The 12,228-nt window shown below is 31.4% G+C and overlaps 1 protein-coding gene across 2 annotated transcripts in view; it reads left to right on the top strand.

The window, feature by feature from the left end:
• FAM135A (family with sequence similarity 135 member A) overlaps positions 1–12,228 on the top strand; it is a 123,543-nt gene that overhangs the window by 52,509 nt on the left and 58,806 nt on the right. For both annotated transcript variants that reach the window (XM_088023929.1, XM_028097443.2), the window contains 2 exons: positions 3,343–3,420; positions 9,776–9,825. In XM_088023929.1, coding sequence (XP_087880055.1) covers positions 3,343–3,420; positions 9,776–9,825 — 128 coding nt within the window. The remainder of the gene's footprint in view (positions 1–3,342; positions 3,421–9,775; positions 9,826–12,228) is intronic.

Below are 12,228 nucleotides of genomic sequence, written 5' to 3'. Positions count from 1 at the left end.
TAGCTTATCATAATAAGCACATTTTAATTATGTCTTCAGAATAAATTAATTTTATCATTATATACTTGAATAAATCAAGAATTATTTTTAAATTTTACTTAATCAGTGTTGTTTATTTCTTTGTTTCTCAAGGATTCCAGTCTTTTAACAATATTGATGTAGTCTTAAAAATAGTCACTGTTATTGAAAATAATTCTTGGGTTTGGGAGTAATTAGCCTATTTTTTATAATTGCCTATTTGGTGATATAAAAGAATTGTAAGGACATGTAATGATTTGTACCTTGCTTAAATTCAGCTGTGAGAAAATGCTGGATATTGTGCACTTCCTATCAGCAGCTACTCCAGTGGACTTGATTAACAGATATCACTCAGTTGACTATTTGGAATACTTAATTCAAGTATCCCAATGTATATACAGAGGTACAAGCAATAGGAAAATTTATTCTTTTTTGCTCATGTAGTCTTTCCCAAGACAAAAATGGTGGAACCCTTTTGATTACTGTTCTCTGAAATACTCTTCTTCCTTGCTACTTTGTATACTTAGAATCCTTCTCTTTCCATTAGGAAAATCTATTTCCCTTAGGAAAATCCCTTAGGAACATGAAAGAAATGTTTGTAGGACAGAACTAATTTAGGCTATCACTGTCCTCAGTTAATGGAAAAATTATGCTCCACATATTTTTTAATTTGTTTTTTTGGAACTCCAACACATCTTAGAATCACATTATAAATTTTGGTTGATGGCCAAACTACCAAACTGTTAAACCCCAATATTAATGAAGGACAATACCATGTACCTGAAAAACAGAATTATAAAAATAAGTGAAACTCAGAAGCCAATGTATGATAAATTTGTTAATAGTTTTGATGTTGAGTGATGTAGTAGAATTCATAAGAGGCATTATCTTGTAGTTTAGAGTGCATGTTTGCAGACATTTCTGTCACTTACTAACTTTGGGACTGCATATACAAAGTGGATTTCATTTGAAAGATAAGGTGATTAAAGGGAACCAGATGTGCGTGACTAGAAAGGAAAGGTAAGGACATCCAAAAGGCAGAAGGTATAAAGTAGCTGTAGGAGTGAGACTTCTTAATGGTGTGATTCCCTTGGGATTTTAATGGGCACCTACATTGTTAGGCACTGAGCTAGATGCTGAGGAAAAAATAGGGTCTCTCTCTTTAAAGAGCTCTGACTTCTCCTCTTCCTTTAATAAGTGATCAGTCCAGCATTGGGATGAACAGGAGAAACTCACCTAGAGAGATGGGACTTCTTCTGGTTTTAATAGAGAGAGTCGTATATGAGGTGGGCCAATAAATGCCTGTATAAGGAAGATGTCTATTTGCATGTAATTTTCAAATACATTTAACATGTAATATTTGAGAATAAAAAACACATGAATCACATTTTAACTTAGAAAAAATATTTCTCTCTAAAAGGAATGTTTACTGGTAAAATATAAAATTAGTAATTAAAACAAACATCTCTTCAAAGCACAGATTTATTTCAAATACTTACACAGTATTAGCACTTTATTACTAGTTCATTAATCTAATTTGTCATGATAATTCAATTATATGTCAGGTTTTAAATTTTGTCATAGGTAAGGATGGATTTTATGTTATATAAATTAGTTTGACCTTATACATTATAGAAAATATCATAATTAAAAGCCCTTCCTTATATTTAATTCCAGGAGTTACTAAATGAATATAAACTTTATTCCAAATTATTTGATTAAGATATCTTATCAGAAACCAAATTCTAAAGCAAACCTAGACTTTAGTCTTAAATAAGCAGATAATAGTGATAGAATAAAATTATTAATACCTCACAATCCTACTTACTCAAAATATATTTGTTGAATAAATGAATGAATGAAATAGCACAATACAGTTTTTGTTGTTACTTGAAAAACATATAGGCATCAACACAAAGCTTATTATAGGTTCCTAGGTATTTTTAAAATCAAGACTCATCTTCAGGGTGCCTGGGTGGCTCAGATGGTTAAACGTCTGCCTTCAGCTCAGGTCATGATTCCAGGGTCATGGGATCGAGCCCCACATCAGGCTCCTGGCTCAGCGAGGAGCCTGCTTCTCCTTCTCCCTCTGCCTCTCCCTGCTCAGGCTCTCTCCTCTCTCTCTCTCTCTGTGTCTCTGTGTCTCAGATGAATAAATAAAATCTTAAAAAAAAAAAGACTCATCTTCAATAAATATTGGTAGCATTTTATGTTCTTAAAATTTTCATATTTATATTTTCTATTAAAAATTTTTAATTTATTCTTGAATGCATCTTCTAGGGAACATCTAAAAATACTATTAACTATTTAAAATAAAACAATTACATATTCTGAATTATTAACATTATTTTTATCCTAGCAAAATTAAATTACAAGCACTAGATAATACTTCCATAAAACATTGTTGACTAAATATTATATTCACCAGTTTTAGTAAGTGGATATAAAGTAGTTTTTTTTCTTTTTAAGATTTATTTGTTTATTTTAGCAAGAGCAGAGGGCAGGGGCAAAGGGAGGGGGAGAGAGTCTCAGGCAGAGTCTGCGCCAAGCATGGAGCCTGACACGGGGCTCAGTGTCACGACCCTGAGATCATGACCTGAGCCGAAACCAAGAGTTGGACACAACTGACTGTGCCACCCAGGTGCCCCTAAAGTAGTTCTTGAGTAGAGGATGTTTATTGCATTTCTTTTTACTATTTGATATTTTTCTTGAGTTTTCAAATAAGTGTATACTTAAAAGTCTTAAACGCTACCATGCTTTAAAAAAATGTATCTAAACTTTATTCCCTCTTTTAAAATAATGCCTTGAATTCCTTTCTGCTTTTGCCATTTTCTTTTCTCCTAGCTGAATGATGTACATTTTTTTTTTTTTTTTGATGACATGTTAAATATTGGTTTGGTGCAAGGAGCTCTTAATGGAAATGGGAGTCACAAGTTCTGGAATCTAGGTTTTGGCAAATCATGTAATCTTTCTGGGCCCTGGTATTTACACTTGTAAAAGCAGGGGTTGATCTAGCTCATCTCCGAGACCCCTGCCAGCTCTGAAATTCTGAGTCTAAGAAATTAAAACTATATTGGATTATGAAATGTTGAATGGTGCATACATTTAAATAGAAAAAAGAACAAAGCAATATAAACTTGAATGTACATCATTTGCAATTCTACTAAGCTAATTAACTAACTGAAAGACTCCGCTTTAGTGTTCTAATCTAACTGCACTGTCAGATCAATACTAAGTCTACTAATAACAAGTTGGAAAATTCTAGTAAACTTTGTTGTAAAAGGAGTTTTAGTAACTAGTGCTGTGTGCAATCCTTGTAACTAGCCAAGGCCAACATGCAGGTCCTTTATGAACGCCTTCTCAGAAGAAAACAACCACGAACCCAGAAAGACACCTGTCTAGGTACGTTTAAAATAGGTTAAGTAAATAATCCCTTTTTATTAGTATGAAACTTTGCTTTAAATTAGTGTCAAATTTCATAAATATGTATTTATTAATGTAGAATGTTCCTACCACTATTATTTTAGAACTTACTTCTAGGATCAATTTTGTTTGTAGATAAGCTTTGGTTAATTTCTTAATTTATAATATTGAAGTTGGTAATTAAAGCTTGAAATGGTAAATACAAAGATTCCTTTGGCTTTTTTCCATATTCTTTTTACAGTTCCTATAAAGAGCACTTTTTGGAAACCATATTTATTGCCAGAATTTGTTGGTTTAATGATATTACAGAAATAAACAAACATCTTCAGTATCTAGTTTTGTTTTTTATGTCAATTTGGATTTATTTTCTTATTGTTTTAAACTTAACGAACAAAATAGTACCAAAAAAAGCAAAATAGTATCAAATCACCACTATTCAAATATTACATATTTTAAGGGAAATATTCTGATCTCATTATTTTATTTATATATTTCCCTGTATATTTTAGACCTTTGTTCTTGAATAGCAATAATACTTAACTTACTGTCCTTTCATAAGTATACTGAAGGTTTTTATTTTGTGTTGCATAGACCCATTGCAATTACATTTTTTAAAAGTTATGAAAAGCTGTAGAAATAAAAAATAAAATCATAGTGTTTCTTGTTTTTCAGAAGTATGAACAAGTAGCCAAATTCTCACTACTACTAAGATGAGAACTAGCTCAGAAAAATTTAAGTTAGGCCAATTTTCACTAAAACTGTTAATGGAGAAACTGATCTTATTATCAGGAAAGAAAAAAGAAAGGTTAAAGATTTATTTATGATCATTATTTTAGAATATAGTTTTATATTCTCATAAAGCAAGTATAAAATTAAAGAATTCGTAGTATGAAACTGTGATCATTTCCAACATGCTTTAGTGTCCTTTTAGCAATAAAAACATACTTCTTGTTTAAACTATTGTATTGCCAGCCTATCAATTTACATTTGAGCATTCTCAATTCTAAATTAACTGTATAGAATGCTGCTTATGAAAGTCCTATATAAAGAAGGGCCTAGTTTTTGGTTGGGTGGAAAAAGACCTGATTCAAACCATAATGGAGTTAATTAAATAATATTTTTACTGAGATATATTTTATCCTTAACACCTAGTATTATATTGGCTTTTTCTGGGCTATGTTATAAATATCTGTTGAATGAATGAATGAATGAATAAATGAACAGATGGATGGGGTTAGAAAATAAATATAGGATATATTTACCCTTTGACCTAGCATCCCCCTTTTGTTAACCTGTGTCATGGAAATATGAGTACTAGTATGTATAGATATATGTATAAGCATGTTTTTTATAGTATTCTTCTTAGTGACAAAACACTGAAAATAAAGATAAATGCCTATCATTTGACAAAGACTAGAATATGGAGGAAATTATAAGGCATTCACACCAAGGAATATTATGCAGCCATTAAAAAAACACTTTAGGGTTACATACCAGATTTCCATGTAGAATTGCTGAGAGAAAAAAGCAAATTGCAGAAAAGTGTGTAAAACAATCATGTTTTTGTTAAAAAAAAAAGTGACTCTAAAACCCATATATAGGAATACTTCATTATATTGTACTTCACAGCTACTGCATTTTTTTACAAATTGAAGGTTTGTAGAACCCTGCATCAAACAAGCCTGTTGGCACCACTTTTCCAACAGCATTTGCTCACTCCATGTCTGTGTGTCATATTTTGGTAATTCTCACAATCTTTCAAATGTTTTCATTATTATTATATTTGTTATAGTGATCTGTGCTCAGTGATCTTTGATGTTACTATTGTAATTGTTTTGGGGCACCATGAATCATACCCACATAAGATGGTGGACTGATTAACAAATATGTATTCTGACTGCTCCACTGACCAGCTTTTCCCTAATCTCTCTCCCTCTTCTCAAACTTCCCTATATCCTGAGACACAACAATATTGAAACTAGGCCAGTTAATAACCCTACAGTGGCCTCTAAGTGTGTAAGTGAAAGGAAGAGTTCCACATCTCTCATTTTAAGTCAAAAGCTAGAAAGAATTAAGCTTAGCGAGGATGATGCCTTGAAAGCTATGATAGACCAAAAGCTAGACCTCTTTTGCCAACCAGTTAACCAAGGGATAAATGCAAAGGAAGAGTTCTTGAAGGAAATTAAAAGTGCTACTCCAATGAACACATGAATGATGAGAAAGCAGAACAGCCTTATTGCTATTATATAGGAAGTTTTAGTAGCAATTTCACTCATATGTGGAATTTAAGAAACAAAACAGATGAGCATAGGGGAAAAAAGAGAGAGAGAGAGAGGCAAACCAAGAAACAGACTCGTAACTGTAGAGAACAAACTGATAGTTACCAGAGGGGAGGTGGGTGGGAAGATGGGTGAAATAGGTGGTGGGGATTAAGGAGGACACTTGTTGTGATGAGCACCGGGTGTTATATGGAAGTGTTGAATCACTATATTGTACACCTGAAACTAATACTACACTGTATGGTAACTAACTGGAATTTAAATTAAAAACTTAAAAAAAACAGATCACACCAGCCACAATATTCTCTTAAGACAAAACCTAATCCTGAGCAAGGCTGTAACTCTCTTCAGTTTTATGAAGGCCAAGAGAAGTGAGGAAGCTGAAGAAGAAAAGTTGGAAGCTAGTAAAGATTGGTTCATGAGGCTTAAGTAAAGAAGCTGTATCTATAACATCAAAGTACAAGGTGAAGCAACAAGTGCTGTTGTAGAAGCTGCAGCAAGTTATCCAGAAGATCTAGCTCAGATAAGTAATGAAGGTAGCTACATTAAACAATAGATTTTCAGTGTAGACAAAACAGCCTTCTATTGGAAAAAGATGCCTTCTAGGACTTTCATAGCTAGAGAGAAGTCAATGCCTGGCTTCAAAGCTTCAAAGAACAGGCTTACTCTCCTATTAAGGGCTAATGTAACAAGTGACTTTAAATTGAAGCCAGTGTTCATTTACCATTTCCTAAATCCTAGGACACCTAGGAATTATGCTAAATCTACCCTGCCTGTGCTCCATAAATGGAACAACAAAGCCTGGATGACAGCACATCTGTTCACAGCATGGTTTACTGAATATTTTAAGCCCCCTGATGAGACCTACTGCTCAGAAAAAAAAGATTCCTTTCAAAATATGACTGCCTATTGACAATGCATCTGTTCCCCCCAAGAGCTCTGATGGAAATGTTCAATGAGGTTAATGTTTTCATGCCTGCTAACACATCCATTCTGCAGCCCGTGGATCAAGGAGTCATTCTAATTTCAAGTCTTATTTAAGAAGTACATTTTGTAAGGCTGTAGCTGCCATAGGTAATGATTCCTCTGATGATTCAGACAAAGTAAGTTGAAAACCTTCTGGAAAGGATTCACCATTTTGATGCCATGAAGAACTTGTATGATTCATGGGAAGAGGTCAGAATATCAACATTAAAAGAAATTTGGGAGAAGTTGATTCTAACCCTCAGGGATGACTTTGAGGAGTTCAAGACTTCAGTGGAGGAAGTTAACTGCAGATGTGGACATAGCAAGAGAACTAGAACTAGAAGTGGAGCCTGAAGATGTGACTGAATTACTGCAATCTCGGTAGAACTTCAACAGATGAGCACTTGCTTCTTATGGATGAGCAAAGAGTAGTTTTGTGAGATGGAATCTACTGTTGAAGATACTGTGACGACTGTTCAAATGACAACAAAGGGTATAGACTATTACACAAACTTAGTTGACAAAGAAGTGGCAAGGTTTGAGAGGATTGACCCCAATTTTGAAAGAAGTTCTACTATGGGTAAATGCTATCAAACAGCATCTCATGTTAAGAGGAATCTTTCATGAAAGGAAGAGTCTGTGGATGTGGCAATCTTCATTTTTGTCTTATTTTAAGAAATTGCCATAGCTACCTCCACCTTCAGCAAGCACTACCCTGATCAGTTAGCAGTCATCAACATCAAGGCAAGACCCTCCACCAGTGAAAAGATTACAACTCACTGAAAACTCAAATGATGTATTTTTTAGCAATAAAGTATTTTTTAATTATGTACATTTTGTAGACACAGTGCACACTTAACAGGCTACAATATAGTATAAACATAACTTTTACATGCACTTCTGATGTTTAGGGAAACCGGAGCATTTATTTGACTCATTTGATTGCAATATTAGCTTTATTGTAGTCTGGAACCAAATTTGCAGTATCTTTGATGTGTGCCCATATGTACGTGTATATTTGAAAAATATGGAAGAATATGTTTTACACTGTAACCTTGGATTAGCAGCAGGAGCCAAATAAAATAATTTATGTAAAATAAGAATTACTTTTATACATTTCTGTATAATTGTATATGTGTAAATAAACTTTAAAGAGAAAAGATAGAATTTTAAATTCATTTAAAAGTCCTAAGCGGTTTTGAAATCAATTCAAAGATTAAGGTTTTTGCTTTTTTAAATTCTTTGAGATGTTTGCATTGAAGTAGCTCTCACTAGCCATAATGCAAATGTACCACCTTATACATTTAGACTCCTATATGTAAAGACAAGAAAAATGTATCAAAACTCAAAACTTTAAAGTTTTTCATTTTTAAAAAATTTATAGGTAGGATATCTAACTTACTAAGATTAATTTTACAGATTTTCTCCGATCAAAGGAAAAACTTATGAGTAATATGAAAACAGACATTGACATATGGGAGTTATGATTTTAATACAGGTTCTGCTAGTTGTTTTTTTTTTAATTTTGGAAAACCTATATTAAAAGCCACTGACAGTGAAATAATTTGTGAAGTATTAGCTGATTTCCTTAGTCATCAACAGGTTGACCAAATTTGCAATTTCTCTCTCGGTACCTATCAATATCTCATAACAACTTTATTTATATATTTTGTGACTTTCAAACTATATGTGTGTTTGTACTGTTTTTAATTACTAGTGGAGTATTTGTTGTTCACATCATAGGTTGGTTGTGTTTACCATATAGATGTAACTTTATTTTATCAAATATAAATATTATTCTTTTTGTCAAATAGTATACATTGAAGTCTACCTTATGAGATAATGAGCTGATGAATAAATTCAGGGATGTCCCTAGAATCTATTCTTGCCTTTGTGTGAGAATAACCAGTTAACAAGATTGTGGAACAACAGGATTATGGAATTTTGTGTGATAACAACTATGCTACTATAGTTCTTGTAGGAGAACTCATTTTAGTTTGATTTCTAATTAAAAATTAGGTGTATCTAAGCATATTTCAGGCCTTAGTGAAATTCCTTCCCTGTAAAAAGTAACCAATAAACCTTTCTGTTCTGTTAGTTTCTGTAGTCCCTTATAAATATTATTTTAATTGTAAATTAATCTGTACACTTCTTATAGAGATTATAGCATACATTAAATTAGGATTGTATGGAAAAAATTTGCCTCAGTTTTAGGCTATCTTATAGAAAAAAATGTATTAAACTAAATTAGAAACTTAATTTTTGTTGAAAAAGATTTGACATTCATTACCATTAAATAACCTATGCTCCAGGTGTGTTTTAAATGTTTTGGCTATAAAAATTAATTTGACTTGAAATTTTTAGGAACACCTTTTGTAAAAAAAAAAAAAAACAAAGCATGTATACATCTAAAACAAATGCTAAACTTTATTGAAATTTACAGTGTATGAAATGCAGTAAAACCTAACTATATGTTTTATCTTTTCTGTGATGCAGTTGTGCAAGTTACTTTAGGTCCACAGGCAATATTTCCTTGACAGTGTTAGCCTCTTATGAGAATTGGAACACTAATAATCACAACGTAGAATTTAATAGTTATCATGTTATATGCATGATTAATGTGTTCATGATAATATATTACATTGAAATGCACTTCATTGAATATAGTCCAGATATTTCTCAACCTTCTGGTTTTTTAAAGGTAATTTACACTTAAAAACCTGGGACTGAACTGCACAGGTCCACTTATACATGGATTTTTTTTGAATAGATACAGAATAGGGTTATAAATGTATTTTCTCTTACGATTTTAACACTTTTTTCTCTAGCTTATTTTTATAAGAATACAACATATAATACATATAACGTACAATCAACTGTTATTGATAAGTCTTCTCGTCATTAGTAAGCTATTAGTAGTTAAGTTTTAGGGGAGTCAGAAGTTAAACATGGATTTTTGAGTGCACGGGGGGGCGTTGATGCCCCGAACCCCCATATTGTTCAGGGGGCAACTGTATTTAGATAATTTCAGAATAGTTTTCAGATCTAACACTGAAATATTTCCTCTAATTACTCTTTACTCCTTTCAGAGGAAATGGATGTAGAAGCGCGACTTACTGAACTATGTGAAGAAGTTAAGGTACTTGGATTTTTTTTTTAAATTAACATTATCAAGTTATTTGAGTGGATTTCTGTTTCCTCTTCTAAATATTTTATCTAAGAAAACTTAATAATGATTTATCCTTCCTCAAATGGTTGATCATGGTAGAATCACAACTTAGTTGATTCAAGACTTTTGGCTTCATAAAGTTAACTTATCTTTAAAATTTACATTATTCTGCATATAAATGAAATAGCAAAGACGATTAACTATCAAAAGTGTGCACTTTCTTTCTTCAGTTAGTTTACTCAAAAGAATTTCTAGACAAATTTTTAAAGCATCCTTAAACTTACATATTTTTGTAAAATGATAGTTTAGAAATAAAAATTGTTTTATTTTAGTAGATCAGTTTGTGTCTCAGACCATTTTTCCACTAGTTTATTCTTGAAATTAAATTGATTTTTCTTATCCCCTCCCTTTTTTTTGGCCGTGGAACTAAATGTTCTATTTTAAATGTTTTATTTTAAGATGACTATGTATTTCACTCTCAGTTATATTAATGGAAGAAATCAGAGACTTGAATCAAACAAAAACATATATTTGGCTTTGGAATGTATTTCTGTATGTAAATTTGAATGAGGACTAGACCCCTTTGAAAAAGGTATCTACTTCTTATAAAATTATACATATGCAGGATACAAGTAATTTTGTGTACTCTCCTAGAGGCTTTCCCCACAGCTCAAATAAGAGAAGTATTTTCTTTAAGAATCATTAATGTTGTTATAATAGTTGCCCCAAAGAACTTTAAACATTTAGAAGTAATCTTAATGTGTGCAATTAATGTGAAAAAAATTTGCACTATTTCAGTGAGATATTTGAATAAATAAACATACTTTTGAATGGAAAGAGAAATAATCATGGGAAGTTACAGGTTTTTAAGTTAATAATTGATGCATCCATATCAAAATACCGTTGGAAATGTTAAAATTTGATTTATTTTAAAGCTTACTTGAAGAAAGGTAATAATGACTTAGAAAAACTCTTTAAAAATGTGTATTATTGTAGAGGGAATTATCCACATATGATACATATATATTATACATATGTGTGTGTGTATGTATTCTAAACTGTTAACAAAATACAGAAAAGAGTTTCATGAAGGATGGGATTATAAAGGAAAATTTTTATTCTTTGCTCTATATCCATCTGTACTAAATTTTAAAAATACTACATGTATTCATGTATTACTAATAAATTTTTTAGGTACACATTTAAATTTCAGTATATAAATGGACATCATAAAGTTTAACATCAACAACCTAGGGTAAATTTTGGCAGCAGATAGAATAGACAAAAGGTACAATTATATTTGAAGAGTTCTTACAAATCAATGGGAAAACCTGGTACTTCCCATTTTTCAAGTTTGTATAGGATACCCATTTACAAAATAGGCTAACAAATGAAACAAATTCAGTTTCACTATCAAATAAACAAAATTTTAAATATTCTCATACCTTTTTTAACCTGTCAGATCAGCTGTGATTTTTTAATAATGTAATGCTGTTGAGCTGTGGTAAGATACAGATTCTTGTATCTCTCTCATAGATCTCTCACCTTGGAGATCTTTTTCAGAGATTAATTTGGCAGTATATATATCCAAAGACAGAGTATTACTTCTCAACCAGTACTAAACAAACAATGAGACTCATATACATTATAATTAATAATATAAGAATATTAACCTGAGTAAATACCCAATGATAGGAGAGTGGTTAAATGAAGTATGGGACACTTACAATCTAAAAAAGTTATATAACCTTAAAAATGTGCTTTCAGTGATGATGGAGGGAAATCCTCATTCAATGAAAATGGCATAATAGTTTATCTGATTCTAGTGTTTATGTGTATAACTGAAAAATGGAAGACTCTACACTAAAATGAACGTAATTTTTTTCTTTTCTTTATCTATTTTTCAAGTCTTTTTAAGTAAGCAATATTTTGTAATCAAACAAGATCAGTGACTTCTATGAAAAAGTGCATGTCCATATAAGACAAGATAATGAATGTTATTTGAGGAAATACTATACAAATGTAAGATCTTATTATTCTTGCATTTATACATATAAAACAGATTGTCAAACTTAATCCTAATTTCCTTTTTGACATTAAAGTATTTTATTATTTATATTTTGAGACATTGTAAAGATTTATGTAAACTACAGGAGTAATTTATGTTTGAAAAGATGCTTTAGTAATAATGAAAATACTAAAGTCCTCAGAACCTTGGTGCCATGATTTCTGAAAAGTAAAATTAATAATTGCAAGGTATCTAGACAGCCTTGCTCTCAGGGGATTAAAAAAAAAAAGAGTTGTTTACATTATTCAACCTATGGTAAGACCAAGAGAATTATTTCTACTTGTGTGTAGATTATACTAAGAATA

Source organism: Eumetopias jubatus, unplaced genomic scaffold (genome assembly GCF_037043125.1).
Source record: "Eumetopias jubatus isolate StellerSeaLion01/CBP00866 unplaced genomic scaffold, mEumJub1_p1.0 scaffold_6, whole genome shotgun sequence".
Classification (NCBI taxonomy): domain Eukaryota; kingdom Metazoa; phylum Chordata; class Mammalia; order Carnivora; family Otariidae; genus Eumetopias; species Eumetopias jubatus.
Note: the sequence above shows the minus strand (reverse complement) of the source record. Positions and strands in the feature narration are given on the sequence as shown.